At 36.7% G+C, this 23002-nt stretch overlaps 3 protein-coding genes across 8 annotated transcripts; 1 reads left to right on the forward strand and 2 right to left on the reverse strand.

Moving 5' to 3' along the window:
- The first annotated feature begins 475 nt into the window (after positions 1–475).
- LOC121971039 (SET and MYND domain-containing protein 4-like) lies at positions 476–7980 on the forward strand. 3 transcript variants are annotated; one of them, XM_042522110.1, is made up of 15 exons: positions 476–706; positions 775–909; positions 1334–1420; positions 2114–2185; positions 2734–2944; positions 3179–3297; positions 3487–3888; positions 3991–4125; positions 4774–4911; positions 5872–6027; positions 6155–6388; positions 6472–6635; positions 6714–6828; positions 7196–7276; positions 7593–7980. In XM_042522110.1, the coding sequence occupies exons 1-15, from the start codon at positions 578–580 to the stop codon at positions 7806–7808; spliced, it is 2394 nt and encodes a 797-aa protein (XP_042378044.1). In that variant the 5' UTR covers positions 476–577; the 3' UTR covers positions 7809–7980. The 3 variants fall into 3 exon arrangements, with proteins under 3 accessions (XP_042378044.1, XP_042378045.1, XP_042378046.1); XM_042522111.1 differs by having other exon boundaries at positions 7562–7700; XM_042522112.1 differs by lacking the exons at positions 476–706; positions 775–909 and having other exon boundaries at positions 1343–1420; positions 2114–2189.
- A 1058-nt stretch (positions 7981–9038) lies between these two features.
- Positions 9039–11175, reverse strand: LOC121971043 (thioredoxin M2, chloroplastic-like). Of its 2 annotated transcripts, none has more exons than XM_042522119.1 (2): positions 10830–11175; positions 9039–9521 (listed from the first exon to the last, which is right to left on the reverse strand). In XM_042522119.1, the coding sequence occupies exons 1-2, from the start codon at positions 11071–11073 to the stop codon at positions 9208–9210; spliced, it is 558 nt and encodes a 185-aa protein (XP_042378053.1). In that variant the 5' UTR covers positions 11074–11175; the 3' UTR covers positions 9039–9207. The 2 variants fall into 2 exon arrangements, with proteins under 2 accessions (XP_042378053.1, XP_042378054.1); XM_042522120.1 differs by lacking the exon at positions 10830–11175 and adding an exon at positions 10412–10815.
- An 8246-nt stretch (positions 11176–19421) lies between these two features.
- Positions 19422–22184, reverse strand: LOC121971042 ((+)-neomenthol dehydrogenase-like). Of its 3 annotated transcripts, none has more exons than XM_042522116.1 (5): positions 22118–22184; positions 21801–22044; positions 20518–20583; positions 20017–20199; positions 19423–19931 (listed from the first exon to the last, which is right to left on the reverse strand). In XM_042522116.1, the coding sequence occupies exons 1-5, from the start codon at positions 22162–22164 to the stop codon at positions 19548–19550; spliced, it is 924 nt and encodes a 307-aa protein (XP_042378050.1). In that variant the 5' UTR covers positions 22165–22184; the 3' UTR covers positions 19423–19547. The 3 variants fall into 3 exon arrangements, with proteins under 3 accessions (XP_042378052.1, XP_042378050.1, XP_042378051.1); XM_042522117.1 differs by having other exon boundaries at positions 19425–19931; positions 20017–20193; XM_042522118.1 differs by lacking the exon at positions 20518–20583 and having other exon boundaries at positions 19422–19931.
- Positions 22185–23002: the final 818 nt, after the last annotated feature.

Genomic DNA, 23002 nt, shown 5'->3' on the forward strand with positions numbered 1-23002 from the left:
TATTTTAATTTAAAGAATCAATTGTATTGAAAAAATATTGATGTTTTTGCTTGGGAAAAAGTATTTGATAAATAATATGATGATTTGATATTTTTAATTTTAATAAAAATATTATATATTTATAGTACCGTCATTCCGTATACCTATTTTAGGTATACTTTATTTTATTTTTTAATATAAAATTCTCTTCTTATAAATTACTATAATTCTAACTAAAATTATTATGTGGAAATACTTCTATAACTTGATTAATTATATTTTTTTATTTTAATTAGTATATTTTTTAAAATTATTTTAGATTTAATTATATAACTGTCAAAAGTATTTTAATTTTTAAAATATATTTTTAAAATAATTTTATTTAAAATAACTATAAGTTAGAGCAGTGGACATTTTTATATTTACTTTTTATAAGAATATCCTTTTAATAGTAAAAGAGTTAATGCAATTTAGTAGACTGTTTTTGAGCATTTTCTTATCTTCTATTTATTGGCTTCAGTCAAATCTCTTGCGTTTCGCGTGGTAGTTTAGGGATTTTCGCAATGTGCATTTGTATTGTTTGATCGCCGTAGCAGGAATGGAGAGGCTGAAATCCCTAATCCCGGACGACTTGAAGCGGATGATCGGCGAGAGCACGCCGGAGAATTTGACGATCTCTTCTTCTCTGATTCTTGACTTTTTACGCTCCTCGCCTCAGTTTCAGCAAGTAATTTCAGCATCCTCGTCTATTTCTTGAAATTTGTGGAATTTATTTCTGTTAATTCCTTGGTTTAGGTTATTAGGGAATTGACAGATCCTGAACTGGCACTCTGTCGGAAGAACAAGGAAGCTGCTTTGGATTCGAAGCAGAAAGGAAACGAGTGTTTTACCCAGGGACAATACGCTAAAGCTTTGACCTTTTACTCACAGGTCTGTTCTTTTTCCTCAATTCTTTTCTTATATATGATTAATAACGTCATTTTTCTTCGTTAGAATAGTATGCGTGTCTTCTTTCCTTCTTATTATTTTTTAGAATAGTTATGATAGCCCTCGAACACTCACATTTGGGTGAAAACAGATTTTAAACCTAAGAACTATGCAAAAATTTTCAAAGGCCATTACCAATTGAGTGAGCTAGTTGGCACCCTCTTCCTTCCCTCTTATTGTTGAATCAGGGCGGCGTGCAACGTTTCAGCCAATAAGCCATAGGACAGTAACTAAAACTCTTGGATGTGTTACTTTATAATTCAAACTCCACTGAGTATGTTTTGATTATAAAAATAATTTTATTTGATGATATTGATGTTTTTTTCTGAATTTTCCTATTAATACTTTTATTATATTTGGGAAAAAGGCATTGCGTCATGCCCCTGCAAGTTCCTCTGAGATGGATGCAAGTTTGGTTGCCACTTTATATGTAAACAGGGCTTCTGCTATGCATGTAAGTTCATTTTTCTCTCCTTCATTTTAATTGAAGCAAGTTGATGCTGTTAACTTAATAGAACCGTCACATTCAATTTTTAGTTGTGTAGAGTAATATCTAAAAATAACTGCACCTTGTTTTTTATCTATTTGGCTGTCAAGCTTCACTTTCTATGCTATAGTTGTAAAGTTTGTTATATCAAATTGGTTTGCACTGTCTTCTATGGTCATTTTATCATGTCTTAGACCTTGTTATACATCTTACAAGATAGGAAAATAACTGATCCATGGGGCGTTTTTGAACATTTGACTTGTGGGACGAAGGATCCCCTCGAAGAATCATAGTACCACCTGATCAATACTTCTCACCAATTGAATTTGAAGTGTGATGAAATGCTTGGTTCATATGAGAATACTATATATTCATAACAATATTGTCAGTTGAAGCACTCTATGAAATATTCCAATAAAAAACCCAAGGTTAGGCTTATTTACCTGAAGTGTGAACCTTGGAAAAGTTGCCTTTATAGTATTCCTAAATTTTGTTGATAGATTGGTTCAAATCTACACCAGGCTCCATGTTGTATGGACAATCATGATGAAAATAGCCATACATTTTGCAGACATTCATATCTTATGAGCTACGACTAGTTTAATATCCTATCTCATATCTGATAATTTCTTATATCTCTTGATTTTTTTTTCCATGCAGAATCTAGGCCTTCTAAAAGAGTGCGTTCGAGACTGCAACCGAGCCATTGCGATTTTCCCTACTTATGTCAAGGTTGGTGAGTAGAACATGCTTTTATTCTATTTCTTTTGGAGGAAAGTTTACTTTTTCAAAGGATTATGTGCAATAAGGAAAGGTTCATCTAAAATAAATTGCAAATTTTTGTTCCTTCAATAAGTTGTTACTTTTTATATTGTATTATTGTCGGGCATATACATGTATATTTTCATCTATTGCATATTCTGTCATTTTCTGACAGCGCATGTGTGCATTGATGGGTTTAGTACAGTACAACAATTTCACTGCAATAAGGAATCAAGATATAGAAAGAGTCTGATAGATAAGTCATGTCACAGTTGTTTCCTTGTGACCCATGGCATGTTATATGCTACAATGTTTTGCTGAGATGGATATTTTATTGTAGCTACAAGAGCAACATTATCAAATAACCGAATGCTGTCTTTCCTCAGATTCATATCTTTTAATTGCATCAGCATGCAATTATTTAATTTTACCATTGCACTGATGGCCTTGTGGAACTTAGGTAGCAATTTGCTTTTCTGTTTCTATCTTTTCCCTTTTCACTTGTTCTGTGTTAGCAGGCATGGTACAGAAGAGGGAAGGCAAATGCTTCTTTAAAAAATTATGAACATGCCAAACATGACCTAGAAGTTGCTGCCAGTTTGGAAGAGAACTTGTTTAGGAAGAACCAAATTAAAGGCGAGCTGGGTATTGTGTTAAAAGAATCTGATAAGTCAAATGTGACTGCAATGGCAAACAATGGTGGAAAAAATGAGAATGTAGACTCCTCAGGTAAGCATATTATGTTCATTGTGATTTCAACTTTATTTTATTGTATGAGTATCATGCTTACTTGAGATCAGATCATGGTAGTGCAAAGTTTACCCAATGATTACTGCATTGGCAATATTGACGTCATAACAAAACCAATGTAGCATTCAATATTACTTTGTTGATATGTTAGTTTCTAGGAATCTGATTTTTATTTTTATTTTTCAAGGAGTGACAATATTGGCTTTGTGGCAGCTCAGTTACAATCTCTATCACTTCAATGTGTATCAACACCAGATAAAGGAAGAGGACTAACTTTTGGAAATGACATTCCTCCAGCTTCCTTAGTTCATCATGAACAACCTCTTGCTGCGGTAGGATCTTGGTGTTTTCATCTAACAATCATTGGTTATCATGTTTTATTGATTATTCAATTTTCCATGTTCATATTCCTTGATTAAAATAATATGCAATGGTCCTTAGTTACCTATGCACTAACCCATAGAAAAATTCTGATGATGAAGTACTATTGCATCTTCACTGAATATTGACTTGATATACAGATTTTGCTGAAGGCTTACCGTGAAACTCGCTGCCACTTTTGCTTTGAAGGAGTACCAACTGATCTCTTGTTCTGCCCTTCTTGTACCATACCAGTGTACTGTTCTAATTGTTGTTTGGAACAAGCTGTTGGGGAAGAATCATCAAGTAAAGCTGACAATCATTCTCCAAAGAAAAATGTGTATGTAGATCTTGAGAAATCTATGGATAGATTTTCAAGTAATGCCAGAAGTATCGGAGTTAACATGCCCAATAATCACATTCCAGAACATCATCATGAATGTGGTGGTCTGCACTGGTCTGCTGTATTGCCACCTGACATTGTTTTAGCTGCCAGAATAATTGCAATTTCTGTTGAAAAATGGAAGGCTTTTGGGAGGAACTCTAGTCCCTTGGATTATTTGGTGAGTGTTTTTATTAGCACTGTTTTTTTTTTATTTCTCCTATTACTATCTTAGAGATAGTTGTTATCTTGTCTAATTCCTATATTATATTTGTTTCTGTAGGACTTTGTCCACCATTATGCTCAAAATTCTATAATTACTAAGTTGGAGTCGCATGTCTATGCAGTTGTCTTGTTGCACTGTTTGCATCATTTTTATAATTCAGATTTCCCATTCAGTGCGGCTTCTGTTGCCCAGGTGATAAAATGCAACTTACTCATGGTTCTGAATTTTGATTAATATTTTCTGGTGATTGGCCTTTTGAAATATCTGCCAAATTAGATTTGCTATTCAATTGCTAAATAAAGGTTATTTCGGATCACATTCTCAGTGCCAGAACTGGTTCTTTGTTTATTCTACTTGTTTTATATATAAAAACTATTTAATTTAATTCGTAGGTGTAAACAAATATCCTTTTTCAGTAAAAATGTAAATGATGAGCGCTAGTTTGACAATCAGTATGCCTTCATTTGAGCTGAGTAGGATTCCTGGATAAAGAGGAACACAGATTAACATCTTGAGACATTCAATGTGGTGTTTCTATGTATATATAATTGTCTAATATCCTGGAAAAAGGGATACATGAACCAGAATTTAAATCATTTTAAAAAAGGATGACTTGAATCCTAAAATTCAGGAAAATTTGTAAGGATTCTAATCCTTTAATTTTTGGAGACTATTACATCGTGCTGCGATGCTGATATGCAATTTGAGTAGTATGTTTCTTGCTTACCTTTTACCAGTGTATAATGAACAGTTTCATTATTCTAACTTATACAACACTTGATCTTGCTTATTGGATTGAAACCATTTATACCTTTTTGAAACTTCTTTTCATTGGTGCAGTTGGTTCTGGTGATATCCCAGGTTAAGGTCAATTCGATGGCGGTTGTCCATATGAGATCGTTATGTGGAGATGAGGCTTTAGGGAAGTTTACAAATGCTTCAACCTCCAAGAATTATATTACTCAAAGTACTGAACAGGTTTGCAGATTAAATATCCTTGCTATTATTTGCCCCTTATTTCTTGGTTATGAGCTAACTTGTGACCCTTCTGTTCCTCTGTTCAATATAGGCTTCAATGTTCAATCACAATGTGTTTTATTTTTTTCTCTCTCATAAATACAGTTCTGCTTATGGGCAGACATTGTGCCATATTGACATTTGATTGCTCTAGTAAACTCTTTTCAATTATATCATCAAGCGCCTATTCTACTCTGAAATGTTTGAAGTTGTCTAATGGTGTCTACTCTGCTCCACTGGTAATACATCTGCTTACTAATGGTGTCTATCAAGTGAGTTAGCCTACTGATGGAAATTCAGTGATTGTGTGGAAGCATCTTTGAAGAGTTGGTTATGGCCGAACAGATTATGGCCATCCTTAAATCATTCTTATAGAATTTGTTTTTTAGTTACTGATATCCACATTGATTGTAACTGGTCTGTTTAATACATCTGCTTATTTTATTGTGTGTAGTTTTTATTTGTATCACCTATGTGTTACATGGTAAGCATATATGTGCTTAATTGATACTGATATCTCATAGTTCCCTAAAAGTTTGGATTGTTTCTTAAGACAATCAACACAAGCATTATCGGTTAAGCCTTCACTTCAAATGGCCTTAGCCCAGTGACTGAGCAGCTCTGTGTCTGTCAGTTGTAGCAAAAAGGTGATTACAGTCACCTTAGGCGCCCCTCACAGCCCGTCCCTAGGTTATGTGAAGGGAGGTAAATCACGGGGTTAGCTTATAAGCTATGTGTTTGTCAGTAATCTTTATCAAGGATGTTATTTCTGCGAACGAGAAGCAAACATCAGAAAGTATTTTGGTCGATGTTTTATCTTATGTAGTATATTTGCCAGCCACTCGATGCTTGTGTGTTTGGCTGTTTGCAATGTTATTGAATGTTCCTCTTCTCGTACATGACAAACTATTCATTTGACAGGTTAGAGTAGCGCAAGCTATATATACAAAGGGCAGCTTGTTTAACCACTCGTGCCAGCCTAATTCTCATGCTTATTTTATTTCCCGTACGCTCTTTGTACATTCTATAGAACTTGTACCAGCATGGAGTCCACTTGAGCTGTCTTATGGTCCTCAGGTACATTTTAATTTTTTTCCCCTCTTGAGCAATATTCACATTTCCATCCCAGTGAATTTTCAGTGTAATTTATTTTGCTAGCGAATTGATACCGAGAAAAAACTTTGCTACTAACTATTTTCTACAGGTGGGACAGTTAGATCTTCAAGATAGGCAGAAGTTGCTCGAAGAGCAGTACTCCTTCCAATGCCAATGCTTTAGTTGCTCCACAGTGAGCCTTTCAGATCTTGTTATTAATGCTTTCAGATGCATTCAGCCTCATTGTCTCGGTGTGGTCCTAGAAGCTGCTTATGACAAACTGCTCGAGGACAAGTCCTTGCAAGTTTCTAATGGACTTTGCAATTTTAAAATTTCTTTACATGTATGTCGAATCTTCTAGTACTCTAGCCTATAATTCTGGTTGAATTTGTCAAATATGGTTTTGAAGCCTTTTCAACTTGTCAGTTGCCGAGCCATGAAAAAGAAGTATATAGTGTTGCAAGAATGTTGCTTCGTGAAAGAGGTGCCAAGAGTCACTTTGCTGTTGGCCGGTGTTTGAGTTGCGGTTCCTATCGAAATTTGAAGGATTTATCTGCAGCATCTAAAAGCTATGCAGCAAAAATTCAGAGGTTTGACATGTAGCCTCCCTCTTTAATTTTCATATCGACATGCATCTTGGAAAATCTGAAATCCTCAAATTCATGCAGGTTAAAGGATTCTTTGGATTCAGACGAAGTTCCTGATTCTTTTGTTCCAGATATGCTGAATTCTCTTGTTCAGCTCAGATCAGTAAGGCATCCATATAGTAAGATTGTCGCAGAGGTTTGTTCTTCCCACTGACATTTTCTTTCTTCCTCTTTTTTGTACTCGTAAATTTTCCTAGCTACTCGATTTCCGGAATTTTCAAGAATATATCTTCAGCAAAATACTCTAATTGTGTGGCCGTGGAATTTTTTGACATATTAATGTGTAAGAATTTTTCAAATTACTAGCAGAAACATCAGAATGAGTAAATCAAAATCTATCTTTAGCAAAATACTCTAATTGTGCGGCTGCTGAATTTTTTGACATATTAATGTGTAAGAATTTTTCAAATTACTAGCAGAAACATCAGAATGAGTAAATCAACTAAACCATCGGTATTAGGATTAACTTTGTGCTGATAGAAGGAATTTGCACCGTGATGCAGGCTGAGGATAATGTTGCAGAGGCATTTGTTAGAATTGGAGAATTCAAACTGGCAGAAGAACACTGTATCGCTTCCATTAAGGTATTATTTTTTATCCTTGAATATATGATTAACTTGGATACTCTGTCACTCTGCATTACTCAGCAAGATAGAAAATTTCTCAAGATTTTTGATGTTTCAGTTCCTACATGAGCTTGAAGTGACCACAGCAATTTAGTTAGTGTTGTGAAATACTAGATTTAGTTGTAGCTGTTTCAGTTCGACAAGCTCATAATTAGGTCGCTACTTAAACATGTCTCATAGAAAACGTTCTATATTGCTGTAATGTAACATACAATTCAAAGTGATGCGGATCTATATTTCCAGGAAATATGAACCTTGTGTACTCGTTTTTTAGATCCTCGAGAAGCTTTACCCTGCGAATCACGTCGTCATGGGACACGAGCTGATGAAGTTGGCCTCCGTTCAACTCTGCTCCGATGATTACTCTGGTGCATCAAGCAGCGTTGAACAAGTAGAATCCATTCTCTCGCTTCATTACGGATGTCATTTGGATCGTATGTTTCCACACCTGAAGCTCCTCAAGAGAGAGGCTGAGAGATCTGCTTCTTAGACAGATGTCCTTGCTACAAATCCTGTTTTTTAAGGGAATTAGGTGGGGGATATTATCTTGCACAGGCCATTTATAAGTATCATTTTTGTAGATTTTTGTTGAACCAATATTTGTATCTTAAAAAATGGTTAATTGGGTTGGATAACATCGAGTCTGGGTGATCAGTCTCATTAAAATTTTTCATCGGCTACCAGGATAAATCGGCGAGCACTTGTGGCAGGTGATTTAGAAGTGCAGCATGTTTTAGTTGCAAGTAGGGGTGTAAATGAATCGAATCGAGTCGAATATGAAGAAAAATCTAAGGTTTGAATTTGACTTGAATTAGTTATATTTGAGTTCGAGCTTGATTCGAAGTTTGAAAAGTTTAAAATTTTTAACTTAGATTCAGCTCGAATCAGAGTTCGGATTTGAGTTGGGCTTGGAAGATTTAAATATGAACTGGCTTGGAAGATTTAAATATGTTCATGAGCTATTTGAGTTATTGTTCAAAAATAAATATTCTAAAGGCTCAAAATTATTTTATTTAATATATAATTATATTATATTAATAAAATATTAAGATTCCGTGAATTATCGAACTAAATAATTTGGGTTTAAGTTTCATTAAAAAAAAGTTCGAATATGTTTAAGTTCAACTGGAATTCTATTCACGAACTAAATAATTTGGGTTTAAGTTTCACTAAAAAAAAGTTCGAATATGTTTAAGTTCGACTGGAATTCGATAAGTTCAAATATAAATCAAATATTTATCGAGCCGATTTAAAAAGCTCGCGAACTGACTCGATTCGTTTACACCCATAGTTGCAAGCATCCCTTAATTATAAATCTCATTTGAAGAAAAAATCTTTGTAAATACATCGTAGTTAAAAATCGAACTGTGAATGTCTACGAAACAACCGAGCACTCTTAACATTGCACTATAAGCCCGGGCTAATACTTGTAAAAATCTATGCCATCTGAATCAATTTTTTCATTGAAATAAATATGAAAAATTAATTAATTTGATCAATTATGATTTTTTATTGAGCATTAGATAATGTATTAATATTAGTTTGATTAATGTGTTTAGATATATCAATAGATTGATTATAATATATCAATTAACTGATAACATTTTGATTTAATTGATCTGTAGAATTTAAAACTGAAACGAATTGAATAAATTGATTTTTTTTTAAAAAAATGAATTTTTGAATTAGGGGAACCGAACTTTAGAGGAAAACCAGAAAATTGCAAAGCAGAAATTTAGATTTCAGCAAATGCTTCTTACAGCAGTGAGCAATATAACCTGGTTGAAGGGTAAAAGCATAATATATACAGCACAGAGAGCTGAATGCAAAAATATTAATGAAACTAAGAAAAAGACTCCTTGAACCAATTTCAATCCTTGTAGTCCTCTCTAGATGAACTTTTCTATGGATGTGGCCAGAGTAGATTCCGGCACAGCTCCAATCACAGTATCCTTCTTCTCTCCACTTTTGAAGATCATTACAGTTGGGATGCTGCGAATCCCGTATTGATTAGCTATTTCAGAGTTTTCATCAGTGTTGAGCTTATAGCATTTCAGCTTGCCTTCATAAACTTTTGCTAATTTGGCAACCGTTGGCTCGATCATTCGGCATGGTCCGCACCAAGGAGCCCAAAAGTCAACCAGAACTGGAACGTCTGAACCCAGAACGAGTGTCTGCCATGTATCTTTAGATACATCTGCAACTGCAATGTTTTGAAAAGCGTGCTTCATTATAGATAAAAAAAGAAGTAAACATTGTCCATGCATCTTTATGATAACTAGGCACGAATGAAGATGAATTGTGAACTGAGTTCTTAATCCAATTCAACAAGTCTACAAATTTAGCATCACAAAGTTGTATTCTAAAATAAATGATAATTCACATAGGCGTAAATTTGTGCGCGAGTTGGCAATGATAAAAAACCAAGCCTAATCCCCCTAGGTGGGGTAAAAACCATCCTAAAGGTTTTATATAAGGTCAACACCCAGCTAATGAAGAATTCTATGTTTGGATCACCATAATAAAAGGTATCCATTGTACCAAAATACTCTTCTCTAGCCATCAAGTTGTTTCACAAAGCAACTAGATAATCAATATTTTGCATCAAACTTTTCAGAAGTTAACCTAGACAATATCAACACGCTTAAATATGACGACAAACTATCAAGATACCAGATAGGCATATTTCAGTCCGAGTCGTTCCACCAAACAGACAGATAAACAATATTTTGTATCAAAATTGTATCAACTTCAACTTGGAGTATATATACAAAGACACTAAAACATGTCAACTTATAATTTTGTATCAAAATTTTCAGAAGTTAACCTAAGATGATATCAACCCACTTAAATATGCTGATAAACTATCAAGATATGAAATTGGCATATTTCAGTCCAAGTTGTTTCCCCGAACAGTTAGATAAAGAATATTTTGTATTAAAATTGTATCAACTTCAACTTGGACTATAAATACAACGGCACTAAAACATATCAACTTATAATTACATAAGGAAAAGCTGTCAAGAATGAGAAATTGGCAAATTTTTAATCCATCAAGTTGTTTAGGTTAAAGATCTTTTTGAAAAGGAGTACCTGAACTAGAAAATATTCATCACCAGGGAAGGCAATATGTCTATTTGCTTTAGCTATGGAGTAGGAGTTAAGACCAAGAAAGCACCTAAAGATCTTAACAAAATGGTGTGGCATCTTAATGCTGCTTCTGAGTAAGGAGTCAAGGAAGAGGGCAGGAAGCGTCTGCCATGTTCATCTTCCTCTTCGTTCAAGATACGACTTGTGGGAAGCACAAGCACCTGACGAGGAGTACATTACTTCCAACTGCTTCAATCCTCTACTTTAGTTTTTATCAATTTGGTCATCGAGTTCGAGTATAGAATACCAAAAACCTCGCTGAACTTGATAAAACCCTTCACATCTAAAAAAAGAGCTAAACTTTCGAAACCACGACACCGTAATCCAAACCCTATAAGAGAATCGGGAAGGAAAACATTACGCTGGACGGCGGTCTCCTGCGCCTCACAGACGACTGCGCCGGCCGCCCTCCTCCCGACCATCCTCGATCTGGACGCGGCGGCGGCCCTCAGGGGAAGCGACGCGCATCTAAGTCCGCGGAACCTGGGGATGAGCCCCAACCCACGGCCGCCGGCGAGTGGGAAGAGCGCGGCGGCAGCCCTCGGCGCGGTGGTGTGAGGAGGGTGGGAGGGGACGACCAGCGACTCGAGGACTGTAGCGGCCATGGGATGAGGTTCGAGTGCACGGTCGAGGGCTGGAGGCGGAGGAATCTGGGGAGGACGCAGGGTGATAAGACTGGCGGAAGGAAACGCACGGACAAAATGAATGGATGCAGTTTTGGCACCGAAACGAGTGGCGGAGATTGAATCTGCAATATCTAAAACAACCAATCGAAAAGATAAGGAAAATTCTATCAGAAAGTGAAATAATAATACTTGTAAATTTATCTGCCAATATAAAATATATTGACGGGGTGATAGCATGTGGCCTACACATAGTCGTTCGATTTCGCTACCTGATCAAAGGTCAAGCAAGTCGATGTAGCCTAGCACCAGCTCCTTCAGTCAAATCTACACCGACACCTTGACTCGGCTTACTGGATTCCTCCAGTTTGATCTATCCAACATCTTCGATTCAACTTGCTCTGACTCCTCTAGTCCAATCTACTCCAACATCTTGGACTCGGCTGACCTGACTCCTCTGGTTCAGCCTATCTCCACCCCAGAGATTTGGCTTATGTAAATCTCCTTGGACAGCATTTACGATCTTCTCCATGACAATTGTTCTTCGTTGACTTATAAGACCGTGATCTCATCTTTATTGACCCAACTCGACACATTACCCTGTTCAGTTTAGTTATACTTATCCGACAGGTCAGTGCCATTCGGCTCGTCTCTATCGACTCGATCCGACACTCTGCACATCTCCATTCAGTCCTACCGATCCGACAGTATCCTTTTGCATAACTAGGATTCAACGATCTTGCTTGGCTCAACTCCACTGACCCAAGACACTGTGATGTTCAACTCAACTCTTACTAACCCGATGCTCAAGTCTATCTAGCTCAATTATGTAAGCCTGACATCCTATAACCTAATATGATCAAATCCTCTGACCCCATAGGCCAATAACTTGTGATGCCTCACGTATGTCAAAGTTTGTGAAACAAGATGGTGCACCTGCAGCTCAAATCTTCTGTCCCGAAAATTTGCCTGTCCCTCTGTCCCATGCAGATAACGACAATGTTACACAGTGTTTCTCGTGAGAAACACGTGACGCAGACGAACAAGTTACTTTCGCCGAAAACCTCTTTTGCGAAAACCTCTTCGCGACTTGACTTGTCCCTCTCTGTGCCCTAACCTTCCTCCCTCCCACAGTCCCGCTGTACCTCCGAAGCCCTGTCGGTGCGAAATCCCGGCGTCTTCCAAGTGTAGACGGCAATAGGGAGCACCCTCGAGGCCCCGCCCTTCAACTTCCAGTCCATCTCTGTGCCCTAACCCTTCCTCCTCTTCGCGACTTGACTTGTCCCTCTCTGTGCCCTAACCTTCCTCCCTCCCACGGTCCCGATGTCCCTCCGAAGCCCCGCCGGTGCGAAATCTAGACGTCTTCCAAGTGTCGACGGCAACAGGGAGCACCCTCGAGGCCCCACCCTTCAACTTCCAGTCCATCTCTGTGCCCTAACCCTTCCTCACTCCCATGGCTCCCTTGTCCCTCCGAAGCTCCGCCGGTGCGAAATCCCGACGTCTTCCAACTGTCGACGGCAACAGTGATCCCAACGAGGCGTCGCCCTTCTCCTTCCCACCTTCGACAGGTGCAGGCAGCACCCCACCCCACCTTCGAGGGGAGAAGGCAGCACCATCGACGACCTCCAGCTTCATCTCCGCCTTTCCAGTTCGAAGATCCTGCTTCGTCTCCACCTTTCAGGTATGATGGTTCTAGCAAATTCAAATGTATTGCCACAGTTCTTTACTCGATTTATGGCACGTTACAGTGCATCCATTTCTTAATAAAGACTTGGGATCACTCGTGCAATTTCAAGATTTAAGTGCAAAATGAAATAACTTTTCAATGTCATGGGTGCATATGCCAAAGGAATTCAATAGAAAGGCTTGCCAACTTTAGATGTTGCTTGATAAATGCCACACTAATACTTATATCTGTCTTGTCAAAGTAATCAGTTATATTTACTTGATAGATCATCAGTATTTGATTTTGCTAGAAATGTGGTCGGTTCTATGCCATTAGAACATAGAAAGAGCTTAATATGAGATTTTTATTTTGTTTGATTGAGTGACAACATACAAACAGTTTGTTTATACATTTTTATACATCCTTTCCTCTAGGCTATAGCTTCTAGGAGACAAAAATTTGACACTATTGTTGAGGATGTACAAGTTTTTGTTTTTCATATCCGTGCAATGTAAAATTCTCTGAAAAAAATATTGATTTTGAAAAAAATTAAGGATTCACTGAATGGAATAGTTGAGCTCACTGAAAACACTAGCATGCTTACCATAATGAGGTACATCATTATAAGTTGTACATAAATTAGAAGATATTTTTTCCTTTACTTTGAAGATTCAATTTGTCTAATTTCGGACTCTGATGGGGTTCTCTTAATTAGCTCTAATTTGGTTTAATTTTATTTTTTAGGTTGTTGTTGAATGGCATCATCAAGTAACAGTAACATCGACCATACCAAATTTGAAAATGTATAATGCAGGTACTGCGGACTAAGAATATTGGTGCTAGTCTCTAGATCAATCAATAACCCAGGAAGACTATATTATGGATGTAAGCAACATGGATAGTTAAAGTGGGTGAGGTCTGATACTAGACTCAATGAAGACACCAGTAATATACATTCAAGGATGTTGCCAAGAGTGGAGCCAAGGGTAGGAAGTGAATACATTGCTTATCCTGGACACAATATGAGAAATTGGAATGTACCGCTTATCGTCTGGATATTAGTGATGGTGGACTTATTTCTTTTTGTTGTATATTTGTTTTGTTTGTTAGTTGGTTTGGTTTAGTAGTAATGTGACAAAGAAATATAATTATGGATGATATTGACATGTATATTTTTTTGTTTATGGATGAATATTAGTGATGTATTCTTGAGTTAACTTCGTATGTCAACAAATGATGTTATGATATTATCTTTGCTTATCCATGTCTAAATCAGTACTTGTTCTCATTATAGTATTGTATTTTCTAAACTTGTTTCGTTTGAGTGGGGTTTCCTTCGCCTATAGTAATATGTTGCCACTCAATCTAACGATGACAAGCTGTGATTGCCAAGGATATAAATGTATGCAAAATATAGGGTAAACGTTTAAAGTGCTATCACAATTGACACTGAGAATGCAGTGATAGCTTAAACTCGGATGCAATCATCTGATGGTATTGATCAGATTACAACCAATGCAAACTAACATAATGTGATCCTATACAACCATGATACTTATACAATGTAAATTATGCAACCTTATCTTAGTATATTATTGGGACCCAACTCATTGTATTAATATGACACTACATTTTATATCAATGGCTATAACTTATCATCATTATTACTTACGTCTCACCACAACACACTTCAATCTTCATGCTACATGCACTATTCTATCAGATAATAAGATCTGTGACTCTCTCTACACTACTGATACTACAGAGAGGTGCATGCCATCTCAAGCATTGGTAGCTTTCGTCCATATATGCTATACACACTATTCTATCACAAGGTAAATGAGAGTATAAGACCATACTTTCTATATTGACTATGATACTTCTGAAGACCTCGGAAGATGATAGCAAGAAACACTTTAGTTCCACACATCCAACGGTATTTTTTTTTTGATGTACATACTATTGCTATCACTAACTTTCACACAAATATAGAGAAACACGATTCAATCACAACCAAAATTGCGAACTCATAGTTCACGAAATAGCAAGAAATATGTATATTTTACATATGTCGTTTTAGTTACTAGAACACAGTTTCACATGCTTTAGAATGGCAAGAAGACATCAATCACTCTTTGTTGCGTAAGAATAACTCTGCTCCGGCCCGCGAGGTGCAAAAATAAGATATTCACAATTAGGAAACAATTATCTTTGTATACATCAATGCATGCTAATATAACATAATAGAAACATATACCTAATTTGACATCAATCACTTTTTGTTGACGCACATTCCATGTAGTAACATCCACACAATTGATGTCCCTAGAGAGAAAAAAAATAGATGGAAAACAATATAAGCCATATATGGTTCAAAATCAATAGCATAATATCATAAACAATGTTGACTTTGCAAATGCAAAATGGAGCAAAGGATGAAATGCAAAGGGAACAGTTGTTGATGAGATATAAAAACCATAATAGGCTATTTATAGAGCAGAAAAAGGATATACTTTTTCCTTAGATACTCTCTAAATCCATTTAAATTATAAAACAATTAAATATCCATTAGAAGAGTTAGTTTCTTACCATCATTCCCGGTCATTTGTCTGAAAATAACTAATATCAGAGTGAACCTGAGATAATTGTGTTGACAAAAGTGGTTGAAATTGAGTTTCGGCCATACTCAAACCTTCAACACTAGGCATGCTGGATATACTTTCATAATGCTCTTCTATAGCCTAGTATAAAAAAAAAATGATTTAATTCTATATTTTTTCTCATATGAAATGACAACAAATAAACAACACTTTAATAAGAAAGGGGGTGAAACCTTAACAATTGTTGAAGTCTGGTTATTTTTCCTCGCCGCTTTTCTTTTCTTTGAAATCTTATCTAAGCCACTTTTCAATCTCTTACCTGAAACCGATTTCTTATTTGTTTTAATTCCTTTGACTCCAAGAGAGTTTCCTTCGGCAATTTCAACAATAGAGTGTTGAACAGTTGATTCATTAAATTGTAACCTCTCATCCACCATCTGAAACATACTCAACAAATCATCTTTAACAACCTTGTAAGTGTCTTCCCTCTCTGCTGCCTTGGTAACCAGTTAAACATAGAATCCACTCAATTCTTTATATCGCATATTATTGCAAGTTTTTGGATCCAAACTACCTTTGTTTGCAATTGAATCAATAACTCCAAAGTATCCATCTTTTGCTTTTCGGGTCCACCTTTTCAATATATACTCACTTGGGATTTCATGATATTTTTCATCGTAAATACTTTCAAAATATGAGAATACAAAATCCCAGCAAAATCATATTTTCTACAATTGCACTCAATCTTTTGACCCCATGAATAAAGTGTAACTATATGATGGTAACTCTTTTTGTGAGAAGTAACTTTGTATTTTGTATGTGATCCAACATTCTCACAAATTTATATAATAGAATCATGAGATTTGTACCACTCTTGTTCAAAACACTTGTATGCCTCAGGAGTATAAATACTACATGCATGCTTTAAAATTTCAATTGGATACAATAGACATGGAACACTTGTATTTGATCTAAAATAAGCTTTTAACTCCTCATATCGACGATCATCAAGCAGTCTTTGGAAGTGATTGAAAAAGTCTTAAAACTTGTGTTGATAAGTGACGTACCTTTTCAGAATAGTATTCATGCTCTTACTTCTTTGGGTTGTAGTCATATCTGCACAAAACATATGTCGTCCATATACTAAAGCTCATTTTTCTTTTATGCAAAACATACGTCTCAACCAATCACTTGGTCAACATCATGTTCCAAGCTGAAATAAAATCCTCTTCTTCGTCAAAATCATATATACACGAGGCAAAATCTTTAGTAAACTCTTTGAACTCAGAAAAAACTCCACTCAAATGTATTGCCGCATTTTGATAAATGTGCCAAATACACAAACGATGATGTGTTTCAGACCATCTGAAAGTTAAAGCCTTTGCCATTGCTACATCTTGATCTGTAAGAATAGTTATTGGTTTTTTCTCACGCATAGCTTTGGTAAATGTATCAAACAATCACTCGAATGTCAAAGATGTTTCATCATATAATAAAGCTGCACTAAAAATTATGGATTGCTTATGATGATTAACACCTACAAACAACGCAATTGGACGACCTTCATTGTTCTTCCTGTAGGTTGTGTCAAAGCAAACAACATCTCCAAAATTGCCATAATCAACTCTCATCTTAGTATCACATCAAAAAATATTAGTTATCAAATCATCTTCATCAACTTGAATAACATAAAAAAAATTAGGATCATCAAATTACATTTTCTGCAAATATTCCAATACACCTCCTGTATCACCAACTCTAATATTTCTTGTTCTTTTGGATCGCAAGTAGTTGTTGTAATCTTGAGGAATAAAACATAAATTCTCCCTCCCACCAACTTGTTTTACCATAAGATCATGAGATGTTTTTGGGGGGATTCCCACATTACTTGCCATCTCAATTTGTATTGCAGCAGAAGAAGATATATTCCTATGACTTCTGTAGAGGTGAGTTTTGTTTGGACTTGAAAGATAATGATTATGCTCTTTGACAAATTGCTCCACACTCAAGTTGTCATTTTTTCGACAACTAATTTCATTTTAGCCTCACAACCAAATCTTGTTTCAGGACGATGAGATTTCATATAAACATCTCGTTTGTCTTTTCCCCTTTTTCCTTGTGCACAACAACAAAAAAATCCTGTCAACTAATTTACCCGATTTATCATTATGGCTTTTACTCCTTATGCCAAATCCAACTTGTTTAGCATATTTCAAATAAAATTCATAGGCATCCTCTTCTGTCTTAAATTCCATACCGATTTTTGGCATCAATTCTTCTATGATAGATGTGTCAAAATTCATCAATAACATGGTAGAGTCTGTACCCTCATCAATAACATCAAACTCATTATCCCGATAGTCTTCGTTTACATCAAAATTCAACCTACGACAACTCGTAGATTCAACCAACGACAACTCCATGATAATTACCTTGATCCTGAACAAAAAAAAAACAATCAAGAGATGTATATATTTGTTTACACATATCACAATGCAAATTCTACAATGTGATGACAAAATGGTTATAGATAATGGTTACACATCATATTGTAGGGCCATCATGTCAAGAAAACACTGGCTAGAACCAATCAATAATATTTACATGCTATTATTATTCCAATCAGCTCTATGTTACTGATCCAAGATGGGTCGAAATTTCCTATCAATATCTCTGCTTGTAGTAAACCCTTGAGAATTTTAAAAAATGGTGTGGACTCATTTTTTTCAAGCAACACACACAAGATCTAAATTATCAATTAAAGAGAAGTGTGTATGATATATATATAGTATCAGAAGTTCAAATCTCAAATTATAATCTCTCTACATAATTTTGAGACCCTTCTCTGAACATACCTGAAAGGCGGAGACGAAGCAGGATCTTCGAACTGGTGGGGTGGGGTGCTGCCTGCACCTGTCGAAGGTGGGAAGGAGAAGGGTGGCGCCTCGTTGGGATCACTGTTGCCGTTGACAGTTGGAAGAGGCCGGGATTTCGCACCGGTGGAGCTTCGGAGGGACAGGGGAGCCGTGGGAGTGAGGAAGGGTTAGGGCACAGAGATGGACTGGAAGTTGAAGGGCGGGGCCTCGAGGGTGCTCCCTGTTGCCGTCGACACTTGGAAGACGTCGGGATTTCGCACCGGCGGGGCTTCGGAGGGACAGCGGGACCGTGGGAGGGAGGAAGGTTAGGGCATAGAGAGGGACAAGTCAAGTCGCGAAGAGGTTTTCGCAGAAGAGGTTTTCGGCGAAAGTAACTTGTTCGTCTGCGTCACGTGTTTCTCACGAGAAACACTGTGTAACCTTGTCGTTATCTGCGTGGAACAGGTAAATTTTCGGGACAGAAGATTTGAGCTGGTGCACCTGTGTATGATAACTCACAAAGGATGGTCTTCTTTTCTAAAACGATGGTGACATGACCAAAGATACGATGTGACACTTACTTTATCGGAGTATGACTGATATCCCATCATCAATTAATACCAAAGAGGTACTAGACAGCTGTGATATAAAAGGAGTGCACCTGCAATGGAGGTACACGCACACACTCAAAAATCCCCGCATCTTATTTACTGTTCTTTTTCTCCATCTCCCCTATCGGAGATTTTACTTAAAGATCAGAGTGGCTGAGCGAAGACATCCCCTAACCTCCATTCAAATACTCTCTTTCTCTCTTTCCAGCTTTGCGAGCTTTCAAGGCGATCAACCCTCCCTCGGCATTCAGTGACTTCATCAACCTAGAAGACAGTAGACAAACAAACTGTCTGATGACTCGTTCGTCAAAGATCTCATGTAGGAACATATATAATAACTAAATTGTCCCCTCGGATGGGTCTAGTGGCTAGCACATGAGGTATTGCCATCATAAGGTCTGATGTTCGAATCTCGGCAAAGCCGAGGTAAATGTTTCCCTTATATGCTAGTCACTATTCCAAAGGCTAGTAACCACCCGTGATTTACCTCCTCCGTGTTGGCTCTAGGACGGATTGGTGGGGACGCTGGGGACGAGCGTATTCGCCTTTATGCCACCACATATAATAACTAAATAATTAAGGTACATTTTTTTTATGATAATCCAAATATTCAACTATTATGACCAGTTTGGCCTTATGGAAAATTTCCATCAGCCAACAAAGTACATTTGCTCTTGCAGAGAAAACAAGAGTTTTAAGTGTTTCAACATTTGAGTTAATCATTTCATTCAAAGGAGGAAACTTCTTTCAGATCATAAAAAAGCCCTGAGGGGCTTCCATCAGGGAGAATGGCTAGAAGCACAGGTCCCTCAGCTCCTTCTTCAACAGGCAGAACTCCAAGGTTCCAGTTTAGATCTGTCTTAACAAAACCAGGATTGACACAATTGATGCAGAATTTTGGGTACCTCTTTGCGAGGATTCTTGTGTAAGCACTCAAAGCAACTTTAGCGACTTTGTATGCCACCATGTTTCTCGTTGGCCAGACATTTTGGTCCAACTTCCCTTCCTTGAAATCATTCATGAAGGCCTGCACCAGTTGATCCAATCTATCTTCTGAAAGAGTATCCACATTCCTTAGCTCTTCTTTGATTCTTTCGCTGCGGATGTACTGACACGGGGAAGAACAATACAGTAGAGTAAGTTGCAGATTGGAGAAGGGAAAAAGATTGTATATTTCATAATGGACATTGTACCTGCAGTTTCCCATAGAGTGAGGATACATTCACTATCCTTGGTGATTGGGATGACTGAAGCAGAGGGATAAATGCCTCTGTCACTCTTTTTGGACCATAATAGTTTGTGTTGATGCAATCTTCGGCTAATTCATAAGTCTCTACAATTGCATTTGCCAGGCCTGATGAGCTAACTGGCTGCATCTATAACGTTTTCCTCAGAGAAAGAATCATACACAACCAAAGTAAAAGAACAAATGCTCAGAAATAAAAGAAAAATACAGTTCAACAAACCACTTTCAATAATGTTTCTATTTCTTTTCTCTAGTCAATCTGGGGGTTTTATTTCCCTTTCCATTGGAAGACTGAAATTGGTGGTCTTTTGTGTTTTAAGGGTTTTATTTCTATATTGAATTTAGGAAATAAAAAATAAAATATGAAACATAGTCCTAATTGTGTTCCAGTAGTGTCCTGTGTACATGCTTGAGGTGCCTTATGTCTCAAGATATTGATTTGGTTTACCGCTTGCTTGGAGGAATCCAGTAGCTGAGTATTCGATGCTATTCCCCCAATAGCTGCATTATTCACCTGGAAAAAACAATGTCACCAAGATAGTCAAAGAGGAGATATGAAATTCCACCCTTTCAATTTTCATGTTTTCCAAACAGTATTCTTTCAGTAGTGTAAGGGTCAATTCTTCCCTTGGACACGACATTATTTGGCCATCTTCTAACATTAGACTCTACAGTAAAGGGTAAGCGTTAGACAGATTTGATAGATGAATCCCACTTTTTTATACTGTTTTTCTTAGCTTGAATTCCCCTGATGGCTTGGTCCTTCTTCCCATGGGGAATGCCTCCAATAACGCAACGTTTATCTAAGCAAGACTTCCTCATGGGTGACAGATAACCTTTCCCTAAGCTGAACTTTAGCTCCTAAGCATATGCGGATCCTTGGGAGCTTAGCACTCTAGTAGACGACTTTGATTGGTCTACTGAGCTGTCCATTTCTACTGATCCTTGGGAGCCCTCGTTATTGTCCTCTCAGACAACTCCCTGCTTGCTATTTACAACAGCCCTCGTTGTCGTCCTCTCAGAGCCAAAAAATTGTGGCTTGAGCATCCCTAGTTCAGGAGTTTCTTTGAACACAGTTTAGGTGCAAATGTTGCATCCTGGTGGAGAAGCTAAAATGTCTATAGGGCTACCTCAAAGATTCAATACCTGCAACTCTATCAGCAACTACTACTCGTAAAATTGTACGACAGAAATGAAGCTGAGAGAAAGAAGCTCAAAACTCTAAAAACAGAACTTGACAGTAACTGCCAAGTTACAAATGGCTTTATGGACGTGATGCAAAGAACAAAGGTTCTTTTATACAGTTGCTAATAAAGGGAGAAGGAATGCAATTCATACTGAAATATTGAGCACTACTTCTATCTTACTCTACAAGTAGCTATTAGGATGTTCTAAGGTAAGTCCTATGATTATATCACCTTTTCTAATATCCGCTGGCGAGCTAAAAAATTAACTCTGGAGCAAATTGCTGTGGCTACTTTCTGGGTTTTGTTAAGGAGGATATGACAACGCTGAGCTAATAATGTTTCAACTACATATATCAATGCTAACAAAATCCTTGATGACTATAGTACCAAATATACAGTCTAAAATCCTGGCCAATCAGTGGAAGCGTGGGTGTCTCTGCTAATGAGCATGGAAACCCCTAATTGTTCTGATTACACATTTAATTAAAATTTCAGATGATGAGTAACCATCAGATTACAGTAAAACAGTTTTTCTTCTTCTTACCAGTATATCTAGCTTTCCAAATCGGGTATGGATGAAATCCCCCAAAGAAGCGATGCTAGCGGATTTATTGACATCCAGTTGATGGAATACCACATCGGCAGCGCCGGAGGCCTCGAGCTTGCGGACGGCCGCGAGACCCCTCTCCTCGTCTCTGGATGTTAGCACCACCGTGACTCCTCTGGCGGAGAGCTGCCTACATATTTCGAGCCCGATTCCTTTGTTGGCCCCCGTCACCACTGCAACCCTGCCGGAGAAGGAAGTAGAGGGGTGAGATCCAAAGCAAGGATCGAATGGGATTGCAAGGGAGCGATTCAAACTTTTGCAGGGTTGGGTTGTCCATCGCATCGCTTCTTCCGTATCGCATCAGAGTCGCTAGAACTACAAATAGTTGACATTTTTAATTTTTAATTCGAATAAATAAATTTCACCTAATATTTTTTTTTAAAAAATATTCAAATTCAGATAATCAAAAATTTTAAAATTTTACTTTTTCAAAATCAAAATTTAAATTTAAAGTTTATATTAAATTATTATATATTCTAAATTCACCTCAACAATATTATAAAGATAAAATTATAATAATATTTAAAAATTATGACCTTCCTAACAAATAATAAGAGGATCAAAATGATTGCCTCTTAGTACAGAATTTTCAATTGGTATTATTTTATTGGGCGTCTGGTTCTCTTATACAAAATGTTAATGTGAGTAAATACTTTCCATTATTTATTTAAAGTGATCAAAATACCCTATGAATATATAGTATAATAATAAAAAAAATTCTTATGATATCGGGTCGTTTAGTGTGAGCGGTATCATCTTTATAATTATGCCACATAATAATGAAAAAATTATCTCAAGATTGATACAATTGGTACATACATAATTTACTCTAATATATCTTAAAGTTAATTTTTAACCAGTGCAAGCTATCATATTAGATGTTTGACCTCCTCTATATAAAGGGTCTTTGTCATTGTACTAGGATAAAAATCCCTTTGTGATTTACTTATCTATATTTTAACATAGGGTCAATGATATTGGACTACTTGAGATGAACATATTCGATAATAAAATAGTTAACAAAAATTTCTATGGAATTAAATCAATCACCATAAAATTAGTCGATGTAAACTATATATGCGAGATCAACTAAAATAAAAAATTAGGAAAAATTAAATTTGAAATAGAATAAATATTTT

The sequence above is a fragment of the Zingiber officinale genome, chromosome 4A (assembly GCF_018446385.1).
Source record: "Zingiber officinale cultivar Zhangliang chromosome 4A, Zo_v1.1, whole genome shotgun sequence".
NCBI classification, from domain to species: domain Eukaryota; kingdom Viridiplantae; phylum Streptophyta; class Magnoliopsida; order Zingiberales; family Zingiberaceae; genus Zingiber; species Zingiber officinale.

Bases quoted from the DNA above. Each gene is read 5' to 3' on its own strand.
- LOC121971042 (XM_042522116.1), bottom strand. From the start codon at position 22,164: ATGCGATACGGAAGAAGCGATGCGATGGACAACCCAACCCTGCAAAA. The intron at 22,045-22,117 runs GTTTGAATCGCT...CTTCTCCGGCAG, and splicing joins GACAACCCAACCCTGCAAAA to GGTTGCAGTGGTGACGGGGG. The intron at 20,200-20,517 runs GTAAACCAAATC...AAAACGTTATAG, and splicing joins TGGATTCCTCCAAGCAAGCG to ATGCAGCCAGTTAGCTCATC.
- LOC121971039 (XM_042522110.1), top strand. From the start codon at position 578: ATGGAGAGGCTGAAATCCCTAATCCCGGACGACTTGAAGCGGATGATC. The intron at 707-774 runs GTAATTTCAGCA...TCCTTGGTTTAG, and splicing joins CCTCGCCTCAGTTTCAGCAA to GTTATTAGGGAATTGACAGA. The intron at 2,186-2,733 runs GTTGGTGAGTAG...CTGTGTTAGCAG, and splicing joins TTTTCCCTACTTATGTCAAG to GCATGGTACAGAAGAGGGAA.
- LOC121971043 (XM_042522119.1), bottom strand. From the start codon at position 11,073: ATGGCCGCTACAGTCCTCGAGTCGCTGGTCGTCCCCTCCCACCCTCCT. The intron at 9,522-10,829 runs GTAATGTTTTCC...AAAACATTGCAG, and splicing joins GCAGGAGACCGCCGTCCAGC to TTGCAGATGTATCTAAAGAT.